Source organism: Bidens hawaiensis, unplaced genomic scaffold (genome assembly GCF_021521415.1).
Source record: "Bidens hawaiensis isolate Kalapana, Puna unplaced genomic scaffold, B.hawaiensis_p1.1 tig00018570_1, whole genome shotgun sequence".
Lineage (NCBI taxonomy): Eukaryota > Viridiplantae > Streptophyta > Magnoliopsida > Asterales > Asteraceae > Bidens > Bidens hawaiensis.
The window spans coordinates 116,710-140,785 of record NW_027492812.1 but is presented as its reverse complement, the minus strand read 5'-3'; the positions used below and the strand labels follow the sequence as shown (position 1 = coordinate 140,785).

The 24,076-nt window shown below is 34.8% G+C and overlaps 2 protein-coding genes and 2 pseudogenes across 3 annotated transcripts; 2 read left to right on the top strand and 2 right to left on the bottom strand.

Moving 5' to 3' along the window:
- Window positions 1–857: 857 nt before the first annotated feature.
- LOC143556415 (putative 38.1 kDa protein) lies at window positions 858–2,911 on the bottom strand. Its single transcript, XM_077045740.1, has 7 exons — window positions 2,826–2,911; window positions 2,546–2,744; window positions 1,700–1,887; window positions 1,563–1,619; window positions 1,272–1,431; window positions 1,131–1,199; window positions 858–1,019 (listed from the first exon to the last, which is right to left on the bottom strand). Exons 1-7 carry the CDS (start codon window positions 2,909–2,911, stop codon window positions 903–905), a joined length of 876 nt encoding a protein of 291 aa, XP_076901855.1. The 3' UTR covers window positions 858–902.
- Window positions 2,912–4,523: 1,612 nt separating this feature from the next.
- Window positions 4,524–8,952, bottom strand: LOC143556407 (uncharacterized). The gene is made up of 9 exons (XM_077045734.1): window positions 8,901–8,952; window positions 7,227–7,394; window positions 6,640–6,692; window positions 6,480–6,533; window positions 6,143–6,394; window positions 5,991–6,053; window positions 5,140–5,208; window positions 4,950–4,995; window positions 4,524–4,846 (listed from the first exon to the last, which is right to left on the bottom strand). The coding sequence occupies exons 1-9, from the start codon at window positions 8,932–8,934 to the stop codon at window positions 4,785–4,787; spliced, it is 801 nt and encodes a 266-aa protein (XP_076901849.1). The 5' UTR covers window positions 8,935–8,952; the 3' UTR covers window positions 4,524–4,784.
- Window positions 8,953–12,998: 4,046 nt separating this feature from the next.
- Window positions 12,999–13,592, top strand: LOC143556414 (PRA1 family protein B3 pseudogene; annotated as a pseudogene).
- Window positions 13,593–20,093: 6,501 nt separating this feature from the next.
- LOC143556401 (putative leucine-rich repeat receptor-like protein kinase IMK3) lies at window positions 20,094–23,108 on the top strand (annotated as a pseudogene). The gene is made up of 2 exons (XR_013139373.1): window positions 20,094–21,815; window positions 22,466–23,108. The product of XR_013139373.1 is annotated as a putative leucine-rich repeat receptor-like protein kinase IMK3 (transcript).
- Window positions 23,109–24,076: the final 968 nt, after the last annotated feature.

Below are 24,076 nucleotides of genomic sequence, written 5' to 3'. Positions count from 1 at the left end.
TGCAAGTGCTAGAGCTTGTTGGTGTTTTTGTGCATGTACATTGATATGTAGAGCTGTTTTGTATGTAAGTTATTGTTTTGTTGTATTCATGTTGGGGATATTAGATAGTAACATTGTAAATCCTCAAGCTTTGTCAATCTTTATTACATTTAAAGCAATTTTATTAATGATCTCGGTCAGTGCCAGCTCAACGATGTTGGAGGCCTAAATCGAAATGAGATTTTGTAGCCCTTTTAAAACAATTGTGTATTTGTGTTAAAACCAAAATAAAAAAATAAAAAGAATTGTTACTAACCAGTCTCGAGCCAAGGACCTAAAACTAAGCAACACATAAGGTTACCACTAGACAAATAGTTATTATGCTTCTACTATGCCGATTAAATATATATCTATATATAATGTTTTCTTTTTTTAATTTGGAGGCCTTAATTAAGTGTGGGCCTAAAGCCATATTTCATTTCGCTAGCCCACGGGCCGGCCGTGATCTCGTTATATTTTGTGATTGCTTTTCTTCTAGGGGTGTTCACGATCCGGTTTGATATGATTTATCTTAAATTCTGAGCTAGGAAACGCCAAACCAACCTGCCGAGCTGGGTGGGTTGGTTGAAGCAGCCGGTTTGAAGATCAGGTTTTGACAGTTTAAACAGCTTTTTTTTTTCAAATCATTAAAATATTAAACTTTCAAAAACAATAAAGATGGTTCATGAATATAACGCACCCGTATTTAACCGCCAAAACTGACAATATGAACCTCAAACCAGCGGTAGAAGTGTATAACCTATAAATACTAGCAACAAAGAAACAACTAAAACCCTTGTAAATAAATGTAGCAACAAACAACATGAGCGACAACAAACCTCGAGCGCGCCACATCAGCAACAGACATGGACCCACTTTGCCAACTAAACATGCGCACGTGAATGTCTATTTTCGCGCTGATCCTTCCTCCATACCCATGGCATTTCAGGATATGATGATTCCCATAACCCGACCCTCTTAGCCCGAGCATCTTTCTCCCACTAACATCATCAAACCAATTCAACCATTTTCACACAGTATAAATAAATAAATAGATAAACTATTATCATCATTAACACAGTCATGAAGTCAGTAATCGCTAAGACACTAACCTTCTCTAACTCAGGTCGTTTGTCGTAATCCGTGTAGTGCCACGCAAGTCCTTTCTTCAACAACAATTCCTATGTAAACAAGTTTAACAAATATTAGTGTTACATTTGCAGGGACATGATAATGTGGCATCAGCGACTTACCTGCATAAACATGCCATTACAATAAACATCTCCAACAAAACGGCCATAACGATCTTCACCATATATTAATATTTTCAGACGCTTGCCTTCGATTATCTTCACGAGCTCATCCTTAGCCTCTTTTCCGTAAGGCATTGAAAGTTCGGCCGCATCTATTCCCCTGTTTATATTCACTTATATTACACCAAATTTAGCAAATTTTAAATTATTCCTTTTAATTCTATAAATGAATTTATTAATTCATGTATTTTTTTTTAAATAAAGTCTATTTCAAAACTATATTTAAGATACCTTAGTCTAATTCGGTATTTTCGTGCTAGAATATCCTGATTATCGATATGCACTACCCTGTGAGTCCACAAATAATATTATTCAAAAAGAGTTTAAAACCTATAATATCAAACAAAATTACAAATACGAGTAAATACCGATAGCCCGCATGTGTGAGTTGTTTTTGCAATGCATCTGCTTTGGTATAGTTCCTTTCGGCCCGTGCTTTGTTACATTCAACTGCAGCCATTTGTACATTTTGGGGAACGCGTGATGACTCCCGAGCATCCGATGCACTAACATAGACTGTTACAGTATCTCCATCTGCTACTGCCTTTGCATCCACCTATTTTAAATCAAATGCATTTGCAAAAGTAGTAAGAATTTGAGTTTGTAGAAATTCCAAGTTCGAGTTTGGGCCGTAAATGAGCCGAGCCAGAGTGGGCTCGGGCTTGTTCGTTTACAAACCGAGCAGATTCATCGCTCGTTTATTCTACATTTTTAAGATTTTTTTAAAAAAAAATTGTATTTTTTTAGGTAATATAAAAACTAAAAATAATATTTGTAACATATACATAATGCAGAACTTCTACAAAAATTCATAATTTAGCTATATTAAAATTTGGGTTATAACTTTGAGTTATACTTTATATATATATTAAAAATCTGGGCTTTAGTTATAAACGAGCCAACAAGCCAGCCACGAGCCGAACTGACCTGGCTGGTTTGTTTATACCCTTCACATTTAATACTTTTGGTTTCCCGGCGCCAGAGGCTATACTTAGTCTTGTTAATGGGTCATGCGTAGTAATGTACGACCCCTAATTTATGAATGTTATTTTTAAACGACTTAATTTTGCTATCCAAAAAAAGCTAGCGGTGCAGCTTGTTGCCCGTTTGTTCGTCTGTATCTATGTAAACACTATCTTTTAATAAATGAAAAATTAAATTCCCAAAAAAAAAAACGAGCAGATTTCAAGCGAATCGCGAGCTTTTTTTCTTACGGGAAGTGTGTGTAACTCGAACTTGAGCCCGTCGGCAAGCGGCGGCGCTTCGCGGGCGGTGAGTTCAACGAGCCAATGCGGAAGAGGGAGACCGTAAAACGACGATAAGCGGACATGATCGGGTGTTGGGTATGGGTGCAGGGTGCTAATTACAAGGCTGGAAGCTGCTTCTTCATGTGTCTTTGATAAATGCTTATACCTTCAATTCATTTGTTAATATGTCAAAACCTAGGGTTTTAAATTTGTTAATATTAAATTGGGGGTGAGAGTGTGTGTGTACCTGGGAGGTGATTTAAAGGTGATAGAGGTGTTGGGTGGAGATACCGACGATGGATATTGAACCGCCGTGGTGGCTAAGTGCTTCATCGCCGGCGGCGCCGTCTGTGGTGGTGGTGGTGGTGGACGGTGGCGGTTGGTGGTTGGGAACAATTAGGGATGGTGGTTGTGGGTTTCTTTTTAGAAAAGTTAATAGTTACCGGTTTCGTCTTGTCTTGGACTCGGAGGTCAATTGCTTCCGACGAGTGATACGATACGCTTAGGCCCTCCGTAATGCGATGAGTGAGTGGTTTGTAATCCGAGGTGATTCGGTGTAACTGAGTAGATATGATATTCAAACATTTGGCGTGTTATATTGTAGTGTTGTGTTATGAAAGTTAAAAGTATGATGTTGTAGTTGTTCAAAGTTAGAGGAATATGAAATGTTAATTAGCAACAATCGTAACGATAAATGGGATGAGCTAGTTGAATCGTTTGTATGTAAAAGTAATCTTAGATGCAGTCGTGAATGAGGCTATGTGTAATGGGCTCACACTCCTTATGCATCATCTCCTATCACGCTCATCACATCGCCCCTGCGTCATGTGAAGGGGGTGTTGTCCTTTCTCCGATGAAGGCCTTCACGACGTTAGCCTCGCATACATTTTTTTATTTAATTTTTTGAGTCAATCCACAAGCAACCACATCATTATCTTTTCTTTAATTGTTATTCTTTTATTTAATCAAAACATTATCTATATGAGACAATTACACACCTTAATGAGTATAAAAAATGAAGCCTCATATGTCTACGTGTTGGTGATGTCCATTTTCACTCACTTAATGAGACCATTTTGCACAGCCTAAAAACCTGTTATGTTCAAACCGACATCTCTTTGATTATATTACAATAATATAATTTGACAATTATACAAACATTTTACTTTTAGTTAATTATTTATAACCCAAAATAATACTCGATTACTTTTTATCCCTAGTTTATATCTAGATAAAATATTTTTCTGATTACATATAATGCTATACACTTTTTATATGGTCGATTATGTATATGAGCGTCCTTTTCAAAAACTATGAGCATGTTTGAGATTGAGTTTAAAAAATACTTATTGGCTTATTAGTGTTTTCAAAAAACAAATAAATTAAAATGTGTTTAACAATCACAAAAATATTTCTTATTTTAGATTTTTGAAAGGGTTTAAAAACAGTTTTTCAAAAGCCTCAAATCCTGGATTTTAAAAGTGACTTTTTAAAAAAACCAATAAGCATTTTTCAAACTCAATCCCAAACACTATATTGGATATCATAAAAACAACATAATACATTATATCTATTACTTTGAATATGATACACAAGATGGTTATTTAATCGTCCATGTTTTTCTCCCCGCTACTGATAGGAAAACGTCTAGTAGCGACAAAAGTAGGTGTGAGACTCTTAGCTAATCAGCGATTTGTTACTCTATAACTCTATAAGCATGCACGCCCCTGAAAATGATTAATATCCATGATCTTCTGATAATGGGTGGGACGCAAAAAAGACAAGTTTACCCTCGTATCCAGGACACATGACCAGATTTCACGACATTAAGGACTAATATTGTTATGAAGTACCAAATAATTGGTACCATTGGCGTAATTCTAATAGTTAAAAGACAAAATCCAATATATGACTGTAACACAAAGAACTCGTATAATTTAATAAGTTATAATGATAAGTGCAGCCTGACCTGCACAACAAATTATCATAAGTTCATAACATATCATCGTGTGGCTGCCACATGACAATTACAGATTATAAGCTTTCTAGTCGACGAAATTCACGATCTGTTTTGTTTTTTGTTGCAGATCGAAAGTTATGTTCAATACAAAATTGGCAAAATAATAAAAACGTTAAGAATACAAAAGATTTAAAATCAGAAGCAAACCACAAGCCTTAGGACCCCAAAAGGTGACTCGGTGTTATTTTACTTGATATCGTGAAAGGAAGGTGCCACTGCAATAAGGGGATCCCCATACCCGACTGCCTCTGTAATTCACAAATTTTAATTAACAAAACATAAATAAATATTGAATTTTTTTATCTGTGATTATTGGTTCTACAACCAAAAAAACTGGAGCGAATATCATACCTCCATCATTGAAGAGGATCTTTATGACTTCTCCAGCTGCATCCGACTGCATAATAATGATATTCACAAAATATATCATCAGATGATAACAATAATTATTATTATTATTATTAATATTATTATCACTACTACTACTATTACTATTTTTGTATTATTGAAATTATTATTGTTTTAACTCTGAAATTCTCACCTTGACTGGTAGTTCAGTGCCAAACTGGTCCAAATAGCATATAGTTTGTCCTTCCTTAATAACAACACCCTGTTAATGCAAAAACATTGACTTATCAGCGGGTCGCTTGGGTCAAGTTTCATCTTTGAAGGCCCAAATGATCTGAATCCACTTAAGTATATTTGTAATGTGTAAAACCTCCCATGTCATTTTATTTTAATCAAAAAAATATATTGTTTTTTTAATTTTTTATTCAATACAAAAGTTATTGTTAACTTGTTATTTGATACTCTTAGAAAACAGATACAAAAAAATATATTGTTACTGAAACAATATTTTTGGTAATCGTATTTGGCACGCCAATACGAAGAATATTTCGGGTCAACCCAACCCATAACTAGGGGTCAACCCAACCCATAACCAGTCAAAGTCAACTGGTCATGTCTTGGCAAGAATTAAGCAAGGCCCTTGATTGTTGCAGCCGTTACTTTTCTTGCAGTTAGAAAGTATTTGTTTTTCCTACAAATAGTTTGTAGAATTAGTTTGCAATATGTACCAATTCCTTCCTTTGAATTAATAGGAAAAAAAAAGTTCAGGAGTTATCCTAAAAATCGGTGCTGTATTTTGTTCTTTTGATTCAATTGTCTTAACAAGAAATAGAGCTCAAAATGAGCCGAGCTCCAGCTCTCTGCAAGTTAAATGAGCTGAGCTTGAGCCTAGTTGAGCTTGAGCTCGGCTACACCATGCCCGTAACAAAAAGTATTTGTTTCAATCAGAACCCATTTTGTACCTACTTGAAGTAACTACAAAACAAATATGGGTCCAGCAAAACAGGTCTCCTTGACAAAAACAAGCTCACATGTATTATCTACCTCTTTAATGAGAGCAGGCTGCTTCTTCCCCTTGAGTGTCCTGCCGTTCCGGAATGTTCCAACCTAATAATAAATACAAAAAAAATAAGATGATGAAACACGAACCTGTAAAGCTTTTGTGTAAAGAAAATATAAGGTATGCAATATTATACTGTTGGACACGAGACTAGAACATAACCAGTAGCTCCAGAAGCTTCTAGTGCTGCTAGCTTCTTTGACTTTTCAACGGCAATATTTGTAAACGGGGTTACTTTTTGGGAGGTTGGTGGTGATGGTGGGGTAGCAGGGGCAGATTCGGTCATTGGTTTGCTGGGAATTGGTGGTGCTTCCGTAGGGGAAGCAATAGGGATGAATGCTTCTGCTGATTTAATGTTTCTCTTCAGATGCATTTCAAATCCACCAATCTATATAAAATAAAATTAGTTTTCATATTTAACCTCAATTTTAATAAGTTAAAATGTTTAGTTGATGATATATGAGCTTACTTACCTTCATTTTCAGCTCAGCGATCTGTGTCTCATCACAGACACCAAGGACAAGTTCCTGAAAATAAATGGTGGGAATGTCAGTAATATTAATACACACACACACAAACACAAACACATACGCATATATATAGTGGACTAGTGGTATGTTTGAAGACACAGACCTCAAAGCCATTAGGAAAAGTTGCACCTGTTGAAGTTTTTTTGTCCATGGATCCTTAAAATAGAAATGCCACAAGCGACGATCATTAGTATCAAGGTAAAAACTAAATACTTTTACATTCATCTAACAAAGCATTTGATGCAGGGAACTAGTATAACACAATCTCTATTGTTGCAGAAGAGTAAATCACATAATTACTAGAAAATAAATTCCCATAATTTTACTGATGTTATATTTTACTTTGGAAAATGAATTTCCTCCCAATCATGGGATACATCTTTATTTATAGTCAAAAGGAAAAAAAATTAATGAAATTACCAATGATCAAAAGTGAACGAATTATAACCTAATGTCATGTGAATCAAATTATTATTGTCTGATGTCATGTCTCTGTAATCATGCATTAACTTCGATCTAGCTAGTGTCAGCATAAAATCCTATAGTAGTATCGTAGGATTAAAGATAAGGGGTAGTTTACTATTAACAAAATCAGATCAAGAAACAAGTTCTTTTTTCATGTTGTTCAAACAATGATGATTAATATACACTATAGAAGTTGATGCTTGACTGAAAAAAGAAAACACTCACCATTTGACTTTTCAACAACAGCAACATCAGACTTTGCACATGCCACAAGAGCCCCTGCACGTTTTCTCTGAGAAGAAATAAGGTCACAACCGAATGATGCATTATGCATAGATACCACGCCAACTCTCTCACATGCAGAACGCAAAGGTGAGACAGTGCCCACAGAATCTGCAATCATAAGATTACATATCATTTCAGTTCCACAAAAACAAAAGTAAATACATATCTTTCAGAAAACTCTTTGGTAGAAAAATAAAAATGGTGAACTGTACAGGCCCTGCAATAAAAGAGATGGCTAAAAACACCCATACATTAACTTATGCTCTGATATTTCATTCAATCTGATCATCTATAAATTTAGAATCACATACACTTGCAAACTATTCGAACCCTAACACATAAGGATGCCTAACTTTTAGCTAAATCATCGACAGATTACAGTAGTAACAGAACACGTCAATCTGTACCAAATATAGCTCAATTAGTCAATTGCTTCAAAAACATATGATAACAGCCATATAGCTCTGTAAGGAATCAAACAAAACACACTATGCTTAAACAGACGCACACATTTACAAATTATTTAAACCTTATCACACAACAATGCCTAAGTGTTTAAGCTAAATCATCGAGAAAAGAACAATACTGGCAGATAACCAGAACTACAAACTTGCATAATCGATCAAACCTACACATTTTCACTACCATACCACATTAATTTGTACCAAATATAGCTCAATTGGTACAACTATATATGATAACCACTAAATAGATCTCTAAGAATCAAATGAAACACGCGATGCTTAACAGACACAGTTACAAATCACTTAAACCCTAACACATAAGGATGCCTGTGTTTTTAGCTAAATCATCGAGAGAAGATCACACCTACACACTTTCACTATCAGAACACGTAAATTTGTAACAAATATAGCTCAATCAGCACAAGAAACACATGATAACAAAAACTAGCTCCCATAAGGAATCAAATAAAACACACTGTGCGTAAACAGGCACGCACAACTACAAGTAACTGAGACCCTAACACATAAGTGGCATAACGATTGCCCAATTTTTTTTAGCTAAATCATCGAGAGAAGGTCAAACCTATATACTTTCACTATCAGAACACGTCAATTTGTAACAAATATAGCTCAATCAGCACAAAAAACACATGATAACAAAAACTAGCTCAATTCGTAAGGAATCAAATAGAACACAGTAAACAGACACACACAACTACAAGTAACTTAGACCCTAACACATAAGTGACATAACGATTGCCCAATTTTTTTAGCTAGATCATCAACATAAGATCAAACCTACACGCTTTCACCATCAGAACACGTCAACTTGTACCGTATACAACTCAATCAGTACAAAACACATATGATATGATATAGCATCTAACTCAATCCGTAAGGAATCAAATAAAACACACAGTTACAAATTACTTAAACCCTAAAACATAACAATGCCTAAGCTTTGTAGGTAAATCATCAAATCAACGCATACGTAACAAATGCAGCTGAATCAGTACAAAATCATAACAAGCATCTATTAATGAATCAGTACGTACGCTCGATCTGTAATGAATAAAATAAAACACGCTGATGCAACTATTTAAAACAGATCTGTAAAGGATCACGTGATTGAATTAGAGAGGCAACTTACAGTTGAAAGAGCGGAAAACAGTTGCAGAATCCATGAATGAATGGAGTGGAAATGAAGAAGGTGGTTAATGAATTAGGTTTTATAGTTGAAGATATGGTGAAGTAGTGTCTTCGTGATGTCCGCCCTGTTTCATCAGTTTCTTCACCCACCTCACTCGTCTTATAATTTTGGTGTTCTTGCTGCGGTTTGGGATTAAATTAGATTAGATTTACCCTAACAAATCAAAATCAGTACATTTTTTTTCATCAGTTTAGGTTTGTGGTCGATTTTTGTTTATACCTTTCGGTCGGTTGGTTTTAAAAGTTTCAAACCGTAATAAACGGTTTGGTTTACAGTTTATATCAAAAACCAGAACGTAAAGCATTTTAGATGTTTTGTATTAGGTATAAGAGCATTCCCAACCCTATATTCATATATATCATATAATTACACTACAAATTATTATTTTTTCTCTCTCCTGTTTAATTAAATAATAATTTTTATACCTTTATCATTATATTTTATCTTTCCTTCACTCACATTCACTTTTCAAAAATATTAAAAAATTATAGGGTATGAATAGAGAATTCTTAATTTTAACTTTCACCTATAACATTTTCTCTCTCCTCTACTCACAACCACTCATAACCATACCATATAATTTACAAATTCTCCTTACATTATTTTAAAGGAATGGGCTGAGAATGCTCTAAGTTATGTAATTTGGCAAACTGAGCTAAGTAACCGACCTACCGGGTTAATTGATGTTAAATGGGCTAACAAGCTAATTTAAATATTTAATGAGCGTTGGCCAATATATTCCACTCATGGCAGCACATCCTTTATTTTTTAACTCCATTCCTTTCACCCATGACCCATCGATTTAACCGTTTAATTTTATATTTTATTTGTTTGTTGACTATTTAATGCTTAAATACTTACTTAATGGCAGCCTTGAGTTGATTGAAGTGCGTGATTAATAATCAAATTTAATTGCTAATTATTTTGTTGATCTGAATGATCTTTAAAGATTTGAGAAATTGCCTTTTATAGTTGTGAGATAAATTCAATATTTTGTACTAGTGCGCTATTGGAATTGTGATTATGATAAGAATATAAACTAGAACTGTGATTATAGTTTTGCAGCAAATAGTGTTCTTTTCACCAGTCAATAAGTTTTATAGCAAAATTTTTATACTAGCACTTTAACAAGGCAAAATTAAACCATGAAACCAAACTGGAACCAAACCGTGGGTAACGGTTCGGTTTGGTTCGATTTTATTTTTCAACGCTTCAGTTTCGGTTTTCGATTACATAACCATTACAAACGGTTTGGTTCACGGTTTGAGCCAAAAACCGTCAAAACCGTATCGTAAACACCCCTAGAATGTGTGATCTAAGAGGAAAATTATGTTGGTACCGTTAAATTGTTAATTATGTTTTGATAGCCCCATATTAAATCAATAAGATTGGTTGGTTAGTCAACCGAATCAGAAAAAAATGGATCGGGTTTGAATCGCCTTTTAGAACATTTGGAGTTTTTCAATGTGATGTGCATCTATGTTCATTTTAGAGGGTTCGCACGTGTATAGCCATAACCTATGCGAACATATGTCAAGTAGATACTTTTACTTGTATATCAACCATTGTACTCGTTGATAAAAGAGTAAGTGCATGTGTCACGCAATTGAATATGTATCAACTTTGAATATGCATACGTGTTGTATGATCGATGAATCACTAGGATACGTGATATCAAATCGTGTATAAATCACATATAACAGTATTGCTCAAACATAATTAAATGTTTAAGGACGTTAGGACAGGCATATTTTAAAGTTTGCTATTAAATGTGGATTACTAATTACTAATCATATATTTATGTTTTTACCAGATTGTGATCTTGAACAATCGTCCAATGCTTTCTGAAGGAGGACCAGAGTACCATTCAGATAGAGGACACATTCGAGAAGGTAACATATGATGTTATATCACCTTACACTCATTGAGAAGACCATGACTTCATCTTCTATTATCCCGGAAACGCAATTCATCGAATATTCAATAAATGATAATTGTGGGCATGGACCATAATAAAAAACTTGTACATCCATTTACTATTGATGAGTGATAAAGGTAGGTCGTTGTAAATTTATATAAGCTTTAGTTTGTAATTATCCTAAACTATCTCATATATTGTAAATCAACAATTTTTAGCATCATACATACGTTTGTGTTATTAAACAGATGCTACAGTATTAGCAGGTTACTACATGTGGGATTATGATGTCTTGGACAATTCTACCAACATGTTTTAACAAGTTATAAGTTACATGAGACATGTTAACACAATGTTCTTCATGTTGACAAGACAATTAAAATTTATCTTATAGTTACTTATCATGAGATTCCTCAATGAAATTATTGATTTCTGAATTAACTTCGGATCCTAAAATGTTTGTCATCTTTGCTCTAGAAGTTTTTGTGTACAATATATTCTATTGAGTCATGGGCCTCATGGACCTAGATTGGAATATATTATGAGAATTAGAAACGATCACTTGATTGGGCTGGTTGGGTTGGGTTGGTCTGGGTCTCTGGGATAAAGTCGTTCTCAAATTGTTAAAATCGAAATGTAAAATGGTAGATTCTCTCAAACATAAGTAGAGACTAGAGGTGTACAATACCGGTTTTAAACGCAAACCGAACCGGTTTATAAACCGAATCGGTTTGGTCAACGGCTGATCAAAACCGTTTGACTTAAACCGGTTCGGTTTATAAATCGGTTTAGAAGCAAGATAGGCGGCCTGGTCACGTCTGTTCAGTTCGGTTTATAAACCGGTTTTAACCAGTTTTTCTCAAACCGGTTTGGTGGATTTTAAGGGGAACCGGTCCTGATGACGGTTTGGGTCAGTTTGAAAACCTGTTTGGGTGAAACTGGTTTTAAACCCAAACCGGTTCGGTTCGGTTTGCCTAAAACCAGTTTTTTTTACACCTCTAAATAATAGGAATACAATAGAGTTTTGACAAAATCTACAAGTTGATCATGACACTAAAATAAATGTGTATGTATAATTATACTCTCACATTCTTACAACCGTACCATTTACTTACCTTTTCCTAACGAAATAATATACACTATAAGGATGGATGAGATGACATTATAAGACTAGGCAGTGGGGTAATAATAAATAAATATGAAGATTTCATTTTAGAACTAATACGTTCCTAAGATTATCATGATTCAAGCTTAAACTTTGCACATGCCTTAAATTTTCAAATAAACGATGTTTTTGTAATGTAAAAAGGTAAAGGAAACAAGAATCCATTCATCATATTTTGTGTTACAAGAGATCGAGTATACTACTAAGTACTAACTATTATTCAATTCGGTACGATCCATGAAAAAAATTACGTATTATTTACACTTTAAAAAACGAAGCTTTTTACCAGTGTAATAGCCTAAAAGATTTTTTCTTTTAAATACTATATCCAAACTTATATCAATCTACATGAATATTTATCTAACTTATGAGGATTAATTAAAGTCATCAATTATCATTCTTTTTGGCCATCCAAACCGCCTCATAACCTTCAAACTTGTTTCTTATTGAAATTTTTAGAGTGTAAAAGATATAAATAATGCTCGAAAAATGCTCGATTCAATTTTGGCTCGTTTTGATTTTCACTCGGTTTGATTTTCAGCCGTTCGATTTGATTATAAACGAGCCAAGCAACTAGCAAGCCTTACGTCGATTCGGCTCTGCTCGTGAGCAATCCTAATTCTTTTAACTATGGTCTAATCATCTTTAGCTACTAATGATAAAATTCAAAGAAAGAAAGGAGGTAATAGTGTACACCAAACCAAAACATAAGGTGAAAAACATAAACTGATAACGAAAATAACTGCTTTTTTACCGTCTCACCTCCCTCCAAAATCAGTTAACCACCTCCACTCTTTCACCACCACCACCACCCGCCATGCCAACGGTACACCACAAAACAACCGCCTCCTCATCCCGCCACCCCACCACCACCCAATGGTCCCACCAACCCACCCAACGGTCCCACCAACCACCACCATCACCAACCCACGCTCCCACCTATTAACCCCCCCATCCCACCCCACCACCCAACCCCGACCTCCGCCCCCTCTTCTCCCGCCTCTCCGCCTCCCTCCGCCACTCGTTCGCCCAACGCCGCCCTTGGTTCGAAATCGTGGACCGCTCCACCTTCCAACGCCCCGAAACCATCTCCGAAGCCACCTCCCGCGTCAGGAAAAACGTATCCTACTTCCGAATCAACTACGCAGCCATTATCGCAGTCGTCGCCGTCTTATCCCTCCTCTCCCACCCATTCTCCCTCTTCTTCCTCATTTCCCTCCTCGCCGCATGGCTCTATTTATACCTTTACCGCCCGCCCGACCAACCCGCGGTCCTATTCGACCGCACCTTCTCCGACCGAGAAATCCTTGGGATATTAATCATTTCGACGATTATGATCGTGTTCTTAACCGGCTTGGGATCGTTATTAATCTCTTCTGTTATCGTTGGATTGGTGATCACGTGTGTGCATGGGGCTTTTAGGGTTCCACAAGAGGTGTTTGTGGATAATCAACAACCCTTGCATAATGAGATCCTTTCGTATATTATTGGGACCGCTGCCTCGGCTGCGGTCACCACTACTCCTCCGCCCGCTATGCGGCGCGTTTGACGGCAGTCATGAGTGTGATTGAAGCCGAATGTTTGTTAATATATGTGTAATTTGCCAATTTGGGCACTTTCTCATCTGGGAGGGACAATGTTAGAGCTTGTTCGAACCGAGCTAAGAATAGCTCGGGCTTGAATAATACGAGCTGAGTCAACTCAACTGAGTATTGCAGTTGAGCTGAAACTTAGCTCGTATTTTACCGTTTCCCAGTTAAGGAGCCGGTTAATTTATATAAGTTTTGAAAATTTTGTATCTGTTATTTTTAAAGTATCAAATAACAATTTAACTATTTTTGCATTTAGCATTTGTTCAAGTATCCAACCTAGGGAGTCAATTGAATATATAAGCTAACATATGAGTTACTCGACTCATAGCTCGAATTCAGCTCGGACACATATATGTACACTGATACAGCAAACTCGAGCTAAATCACTCAAGCTTTTAATAAAAAAGTGATAATTATGTTAGTGGGGTTGCTCTAGGCAACAAAAGTGAAAGCTAGGATTTTCACTGATTGAATTATAAGTATAGATTATCATCGGTCAATAGGTGATAGTTGGTATTATTAAAATTTGGTTTCCTTTAATAAATGTTCATGGTATGCTCTTAGCGAACTGGGCTTTTGTTCATACGCGTATGGGTCGGTCCTAGGATTATTTCTGTATCTGGTGGATGGTGAGTGTATACCAACACCACAATACCACATTCACACATATGGCACTTAGGGTCTACAACTCTTTGTCCGCTCTGATTACTAATATTATTGTAACTGTTATCTGGACAAATATGGGGTATTTCCATACATTTGAATCTTCTAACTTCTAATCTGTCTGCAATCTGATAACAATGAACTGTTAATTTGAACTATGTAATAGTGTGATGTGTTGTTATGATATATGATAAGTAAACTATCAATATGGCGTGTTAATATAAAATATGATATTTGTTAATGATGTGTTACGTTATTGTGAAAATTGACAATCTAACTTGTTAATTTGAAATCAGTAATCTAGTGTTTTATTATCTCCATGTATGCATATGTGATATGTGTACTGTAGCGCACTCGTTATGATATTTGTGTCCGCTCCCTTTAATTATCTGTTCACTAAGCACGTGTTCACTGTTCAGCGGCATTGTTATTTTCCCGGTAGCCGGTAGGTAGGCAGACAATCACAAGAATGAATGAAGAGGGCCAATAGACATGTTAGGAGAAGTTAATAAATTCCAAAGTTAAATTCTATTTTTGTCCCTCAAACTCATTAATTCCAAAAATTACCCCTTCAACTCATCTTTTACCATGTGTTAGGAAATCTAACGCGTCTTTGACGACGTGCTATGCTAACATGTCGTCAAAGACATGTTAGATTTTCTAACACATGATTAAAGATAAGTTAGAGATGGACATTTTTAAAACTATTAAGTTTGAGGGGACAAAAATGAAATATATTTCCAAATTAAAATAGGGTCATTTTGAGAATTTCCCCTAAAACATTGGCATGTATGAGACATTTAATCTTTTATTTTTGAAGACATTTAAGGATATTTGCATCAACTTATTTAATTTTGTCTTTATTAATAATCTGATTACCATATTATATGACACGTCAACCATGATCTTGCATGATTCTGACGAAATACTTGTTACAAATAAAGTTTTTATTATCCTTTTCAATGTGGCGTAGTGATAGGAAGTTAGTGTTTCTTAATAGGGACCAGGTTCAATATTCCCCACAACCAACACTTTGGAAGGGGTTGTGACTCAATGACGGAAGACTGATATATTTGTGATCTCCAGCTTGATTGTAAGGGCTTTCAGGTTTTACCAATAGTGGGCCTTCAGGCGATGGGTTTTTCTCGGAACTGGAGTTAACTGGAGGTGCTAATTAAAGGCTCCGTACAACTGGGTTGGGCCGGCTGACGGTGACTTTGTCATTGAGTCACTCCGCACAGAATTCCTAAACAATTCTCAGTTTGTAGACCGTTAAAAAAATGTGTCAAATCACCCTATCTATAGTAAATTGAAGAAAAGTTAGTTGGGTTTGGTTGTTGAAAGTTGAAACGTTGAAACCTGTCAACCACAAGTAAATGAGGCTATAATGGTAAGTGGTCCATATAAGGATTTCCATCAAATACTAATTATTGATGAATTTCTTGTCACTAAGGATTCAAAAGTTTAAAGAAAATACAAACACGTAATAACTAAATTTAAGTAAATTGTTTCAGGTAGAGATCAACATTTGAATAGAATCTTGTTAAGAAAAAATAATAATAATTACATGACTAAGCGAGATGTCTTAATTGATTCACCAGGGTATGTAGCTTGGTTACTCGATCTTGATATATAGTCCATGGATTATCACTTGCTTAATATATATTCCATTCCCGAAGCAAGTTTGGGCATGTGTATATGACTGGTGTCATGCCCTAGGGATGACAGTCAGCACGATAGTACAAGTGCGAGAGATTTCTTAACAGTTTTAATAACTTGATTCTTTGGAAAAGGCGCTGGAGTAGATCTTCCTATCATCCTTGTGGGTTTGTGGCATTTGTAAGTAGAGAGAAACGGCCGACTATTTAGAAACGAGTCAAAATATTCAGTTGGAGTCTTGGAAAGATAACAAGATGAACGTTTATATTGGGTTAAAATAGGGTGAGCTAGGCTACATGGGATTCAGTTTCTTGGTTTGTATCTGAAATTTAGCTTGTAATCCAATATCTCATTGTAATTTGCCTCCTAGTTTAGCATCGATGATGCTAGTAGCAGTTTTTATAACTTTTAATTAAAATGACACGTGTTTGAAAAAAATTAATTTATAATTCTTTCGTTACGTTTTCAAGCTTACTATGAACCGGTTTATGATGTTTTCTAATAAATAAATAACAATTTAACTTAAATACGATTACAGTTAAATGTGCTTGATCTAAGAAAAAAAAATAAATATGAATAAAGTCATAGTCAAGGCAACAAATTTTGAATTTGAGGCATGAATAACAAGATTGATTTTTTATCCGGACATACATATTTTAAAGACCGTAATTACTTATATTATATTTTAGACTTTACATACAAAGTAATTATAATGAATTCCACACTTCTTCATACGTGATAAAAAATTAGTTCTTCAATAAGTAATTTTACGCTAGCTAGGTAGCGTGTATTAGTTCTTCATACGTAGACAAATGTATGACACAAAAAAAAGTGTGTATTAGTGAAAAGAATGTGCCATCATCATGAACACGTTAAGTATTTTGTTTAAGCTTAAAAACATGTGAAATGCGAGTTATCTTGTGTGAAGATTTAAACAAATAAGAATGTATTTATACAAACACAAGTTAATAGTAAGTGTCCTGCCTTTCAAAAATAATAATAAGTTTTCTAAGATTTCACTTTATCAAAAAAAAAGTAACACAATTAAAGCAAGGGAGTCCAACCAAAACATATGTAATTAGTTGAACAGAAAAAACAAAAAAAAATTAAGAGAAAGATTAAAAGAAGGGGAATTCTATGCACATCCATCCCTTTTTGTTAAAAAAAAAACTAACTAATACGTTTTGTATAAGACTATACGGTGCGTATAGGGTTTCATATATCTCTGTATAGTCTTATACGAAACGTATAGGTTCCCGTATAATTTATAAAAGATGTATTAAGTGGTGTTGGATGTTCATAGTATGACCCAATAAGAAATTTGATTGTGAGTCGTGATGAGGGTCAAAGTTTAGGAGTCAAAGATACCTCGTATAAAAGAAAAGCCTATCAGGAGTCAAGCACACAAGCCTAGATGCTCATTGCATCAAATCCCAAAAAGGTTTTATGGGTATTATCGTCATTTTATTACATCATGCCTCCATTTTTCCAATTCATTTCCCCCAATAATTTTTTTTTTAAATTTAATTGCTTTATATTAACTTTTTTAACCACCCCCCCCCCCCCCAAAAACAAATAGCCTTTCTTTTAAAAATTTTAATAGCTTTATATTTTTTTTAGCGGCCAACGAATCCTTTAAATGAGTTACTGGCTTAATAGTTTTATATTAAGTTTTTAAATTTATATAAAAACTAGAGTTGTGTATTCTAAATTGCATATAACACACATATTTATATAAAACCATATTTATTATTTGTTTACAAAAAATCAATTTTCAGTATAAATTTTTGTAGAACCACTATTTAGTAAAAAGATATAATTATTACTTAAGCACGTATAATTCAATACCTTTTTACTCATATTATATTTAACAAGCACTACATGTGTCTATTCTTGACATAGAAGATAATGTGGATTAGAAAGTCTTGTTCCTTCGCTGGCTATGGAATTCAGAATAAGAAGTTTTTTATAATCACTTCAAAATATCTAATTAAAACACAAAAATATAAGTCGATTGCCTCTAATCCTAGTGGCGTTAGATGTTTCTTTTCATCGAAATGGTGCAGATTCAAGTTCCATAAAACGTCATTATGAGGATTTCGGGAGTATATTTTATAAGGGGTATCATCGTCGTTAAAAAAATATACAAAATATCTATTTATGGGAACAAAATTATGTGAACTATTTTGTTAGCTTATAATTTTTAAAGAAGCTATAACTGAAGAAGAGCCAAAATGCCTTATAATGAATGAAATTAAACTAATTAGTAACTTTTTTTAATATCCATGCAAAATAATTTCTCTCTCTATTGGTGATGAAAGTCAACCGTTGAGAGAGGGCGTCGGTGGCCGTTGCATTTAATTGATTTAAAAATAATAAATAATAAAACATGAAAAACTAGCCGTTAGACTCAGGGGCATGTGAGAGAGGGGGAGCCTCTGACATATTCTCTCTCACCCAAAAAATGCCACTTTCTGTGTTTTCCATTTCATTATTACAAAAAAAATAATAATAATAAATCATTTTTATTAATCCGAATATTGGTGAAAAAAGAACATAATATTTTTATTCGGTTTTTAAGTTAAATATTAATAGTCATTAAACGAGTTTTTTACAGTAATAACATGGTTTATATTATTTCATGTATTTTAACATATGTTTGTGTACAATTGAAAATATATTGAAATTTATAAGTGAACTTTTTATAATCTATTTTTCACATATATAGATTATGCACATAATTAGAAATGTGTTGAGATTACAAACATGACATGCTTAACAATTTTTTTCATCAGTTAATGCCATTTTATTATTTAATATCTATTTTTCACATACCTAATTTATTTTTCATGTATATTTGTAGGTTGAATCTAAACATATAATGAATTCACTATGATCATACATCCTAAGTGTTAGTATTCAATATTCGATTTTTATGTTTAGTATACAAACAAAGGTAAAAACACCATGAGGCCTCGCCAGTGAGAATACACAAAAATAAATGGATATGCTAAGTTTGTTCGTGCGTTTTATTCTTTAAAATATATTAAAAAAACATAAGTTCGTTACAATACATAAGAAAAATAAATAAATAGTTTGTGCGTTTCGGTAAAAAAAAACCCTTAAACATACATCTATAATTTTTCTTATTTTTCAACTTCTATAAATTTTATTTATTTTTTACTTAGCATGTAATTCTATTTTTCATAATTAAAGCAAATAATTTATCTTTCAACTAAAACAAAAGAAATAATACTTCCAACAAAAAAATGTAAAAAAAATAAACATAATCTTCAACTTCATGAAATAATAAATATAATAATAAACCATTCATAACTGAATTATTAACAATTCATATTTGGCCAAAGAGCGTTACAATCACGTGCACCACCTGCAAACTCAACACCACCATCACCAGGGGCGGACCCACATAGTGTGGATCGGGGTCCCGAGACACCAATGTTTTTTAAAAATTTATTAGAAGCGGTATATTAAATTTTTTGAGGACCCCATAAGATTTAATACTTGGAACCCATACTATTAATGTTGATGTGGTCTGGTGGAAAGTCCCTTGTTTTATCTTTGAAAGGTCATGGGTTCAAGTCTTACAAGGCTCAGTTTTTGGTTTTTTGTGTTAATTTTTAGTGTTAATCAATCATTTGATTGCTAATGTTGCAATGATAACTTTGGAAACATTCAAACACCTCTAAAATACATATCATTGTTTTCAACTTTATGCATGGTTTTCTTTAGAAACATTCAAACACTTTAAAATATCAGTTTTATTTTTCACTAGTTTAAGTTAATGGTTTTCAACACATGCTTATGAAAGGGTGGATCTAGGTTCTATCTCAAAAATGTTTAAGAAAGGGAAAACAAAGTGTTTATGTGTCAACCCGACCCATTTTGACCCGTTCAGGTAGTGATGATTGAAAAGAAAGTTTTATTATGATATTGTTTTTTATTATGTTCTTCGCCTCGACCCGACCTGAACAACGACCGACCCGAAAAATTTGAACACCGAAAATATGGGACCCCATTGGCAAAAAATCCTGGGTCCGCCACTGATCATCACTACAAAACCTTCTTCCTAACACTATTAATCATCTCACTGTATATCATCTTCCACTTCACTTCCTCAACTTAATTAACACCCAATGGAGTCCAAATTCAAGACTCCTAATTCCACCTTAATCATCACCATCCTCCTAACAACACTAATCCACCTCACCACCCGCGCCACACCGCAATCCTGGGACGGCATAATCGTCACCGAATCCGACTTCCAAGCCCTCCAATCCTTCAAACAAGCGCTTATCGACCCCAACGGGTTCTTAAAATCATGGAACGATAGCGGCTATGGCGCGTGCTCTGGGGGTTGGCAAGGCATCAAATGCGCCCAGGGACAAGTTATCGTAATCCAGCTCCCCTGGCGTGGATTACGTGGACAACTTACAACAAAAATAGGTCAACTTCAAGCGCTGAGAAAACTCAGTCTTCATGACAATGCAATTGGGGGTTCAATTCCCAAAGAACTCGGGTTGTTACCCAACCTTAGAGGTCTTCAGTTATTTAATAATAAGTTTATAGGCACAGTCCCACCTACATTGGGATCGTGTCCATCTCTTCAAGTGCTAGACTTGAGTAATAATAAGTTAGTGGGTGAGATACCCGCACCCCTAGCGAACTGCCCGAAGCTTTTTCGGGTTAATTTGAGTTCTAATTCGTTGTTGGGTTCGATCCCGGATTCGATTGTGGGGTCGAATTCGATTATTTTTCTCGCTTTAAGTAATAATAATTTTTCCGGGTTTATTCCGGATTCTTGGGGGAGTAAGGGGGATGGAGTCAAACCCTTGTTTCAATCGTTGACTTTTGACCATAATTTCTTCTATGGCCCACTTCCGGTTTCGTTGACCAAGTTGACTGATCTTGAAGAGTTTTCAGTTGGTAATAATAGGATTAGTGGGAATATTCCAGTTGAATTTGGTGGGCTTTCAAAGCTTAAAAGTATTGATTTTTCTTATAATTTTATTAATGGTACAATTCCCACAAGTTTTCAAAATTTGACTTTGTTAAAGTCAATGAATTTGGCTCACTACAATCTCACTGGTGAAATCCCATTATTCATTGGTGACAAATTGAATCTTTCATCTTTTAATGTGTCCTACAACAACCTTTCGGGCCCGGTCCCACCGAATCTTTCGTCGAAATTCGATTCGTCCGCGTTTATCGGGAATCTTGATCTTTGCGGATACAGCCCCGCCACCGCGTGCCCCCCATCGCACCCGCCCTCCACTGCCCCACCGCCACGACAAAACCGAGGCAACAAGATAAGCACAAAAGTGATCATCCTAATCGTGGCGGGGGCGGTGATCGCGCTCTTATTATTAATATGTTGCATACTTTTATGTTGCTTGTTAAAAAAAAAGGAGGGGGCGCGCGAAAAGATACAGAAGGGGGTGGGGGTGGGGCCGCTGCAGAAAAAGGGGCTGCAGCGGCCCCACAAGCTAAAACGGCCGAGGGGGCTAGGGAGGCAGGTGGGAAGCTTGTGCATTTTGAGGGGACAATGGGGTTTACAGCAGATGATTTGTTGTCTGCAACTGCTGAGATAATGGGAAAGAGTACTTATGGGACAGTTTATAAGGCAACATTGGAAGATGGTGATCAAGTGGAGGTTAAAAGATTAAGGGAAAAGATAACTAAAAACCAAAGGGAGTTTGAAGTTGAAGTGAATTTGCTTGGGAAAATTAAGCATCCTAATTTGTTGGCAATGAGGGCTTATTATTTAGGGCCAAAAGGGGAGAAACTTCTTGTTTTTGATTACATGCCTAGAGGAAGCCTTGCTACTTTTCTTCATGGTAAGCATATGTTCTTTAATCATTATTGGACTATTAAAGGAATTTTTTATAATATGTGTAATTTGAAAGTTAAGGAATCTCGAATGCCCGAGAACGGTCATAATTGATAATTGATTGTTGAACTCGGGCATTCAGAAACAAGTAAATGGGAATTGAAATCGGATCTTATGTCACACTTGTATTGTAACTTGAAAGGTATAACATGTGTAACATATCATCATAACCGAACTTTAAAAAAAAACAGTTTTTTGTCGCTGTACTTTTTAAATTTTTGTTTAAAACTTGAGAAAATGCTAGTTTTCAAATGTTAAGAAAAAAAAATCATAAGTTATATTTGTCTACAAGAAATAGTATTCTTTTTGTAACTTTTTATTGTAGAGTGGTGGTCACTTTTTAGAAAATATTATAGCTTTCAAGAAGGAACAAATTTAACAACCATTTTTTTGTAACATTTTGTGTTTACACCTTCTCATGTTATTCTAACTTTTTAGTGCTTTGTCATATTAATTTAACTTTATGTTGCAAATTGTCAATATAGTTAAGAAAATGCCAAAAGATCAGTTAGTTTATATATTAAACAAACAACATTTAAATGCAACATTAGCTATTCTTGTTGTCTAATCATATACTTATTGTCTGCTTAAATGCAGCTCGAGGACCCGAAACACCTGTCGATTGGCCAACGCGAATGCAAATAGCGAAAGGAATGTTACTTAGCCTCCACACCCATCACAACATAATCCACGGAAACCTAACATCAAGCAACGTATTGCTCGATGAAAACATAAACCCAAAAATTGCTGATTTCGGCTTGTCACGGCTCATGACAGCTGCTGCAAACTCAAACGTGATTGCAACAGCCGGGGCCCTGGGATACAGGGACCCCGAGCTTTCCAAGCTCAAAAAAGCCAACACCAAAACCGACGTCTACAGTTTGGGTGTAATAGTATTAGAACTTTTAACCGGGAAGTCACCTGGCGAGGGGATGAACGGTGTGGATTTACCGCAATGGGTTGCTTCGATTGTGAAAGAGGAGTGGACTAACGAAGTTTTTGATCTTGAATTAATGAAAGATGCTTCTACAATTGGTGATGAGTTGTTGAACACTTTGAAACTAGCCTTGCATTGTGTTGACCCGTCACCGTCGGCTAGGCCCGAGGTTCAGTTGGTTCTTCAGCAGTTGGAGGAGATTAGACCGGAAACCGCCACGAGTTCGGGTGATGATGGTGGTGCTGGACCTTCAGTGAGTGAGTGAATGTGGAGGTTTAGGAGATTATTATTATTATTATTATTATTATTATTATTATTATTCTTTTATTCTTGGGTTAAGGTCTGGTTATTGTAAATATAAGTTTGCATTTATTTTGTTTTAGAGACTTTTGTGTGAAATTCTTGATTCATTTTGTTCAATGAAGTTGAAATTTTGGTGCTCAGACTCAATAAATTTGAATAGATTTTAATGAGTTTTCCCGTGGCTAGTGATGATGCAAACGAGCCTGAGCTTAGTTCGTTTTATGTTTAAAGCTCGAGTTCATCTTATGAATAGTTTGTCAAGTTTTGCTCGTGAGTAGGTTTTTAAACTCAAACTCGACTCATCTTGTATTCATTAATCATATGATTTTTTTTATATGATTATCTTATTTATTTACATGCATTTGCTCTTTTTATGCATAATATAATATACAGTTAATTTTATCATATTCATTATATCAAAAACAAAAACTATAGTCTAACTGATCTAATATGAACTACAGATTCATGCCAAACCATTTTGTTATGCCAAAATAGTCAGTCACTTGCAGTGCCAAATAAAGTGACAGTTTGACTTTTCAGTCTGGCTTGAACACCACTAATTACAACATCAAATCCATTCTTATTTTCCCTTAATTATGATAAAGCAAACTCAGCTCTGTTGCATTTAGTCACTGCAACATTTTGAACAAGAAAGTCAAAATTCAAAATCCCAAATCAATTCCTTATCAAGTTCAAGTTTTGAACAAAAAAGTCAAAATTCAAAATTTAATTAATTTCACTCACAGTCATACAAGCCGCATCAAATTCATAATAGTAAAAAAATATTGTACTAAAAAAAGGCAAATAAACATTGTTTCTTCGGTCTTTCTACATGCTGCAAAATAGAGATTACATAAATCTTAATGCCATCTTCATCGACTCAACCTTGCCAAAAACATCTAAATATAATACTAACAATTAGAATTTAAACAAAAAAAAATAGTATTTGTTATTGAAAAAATAATAAT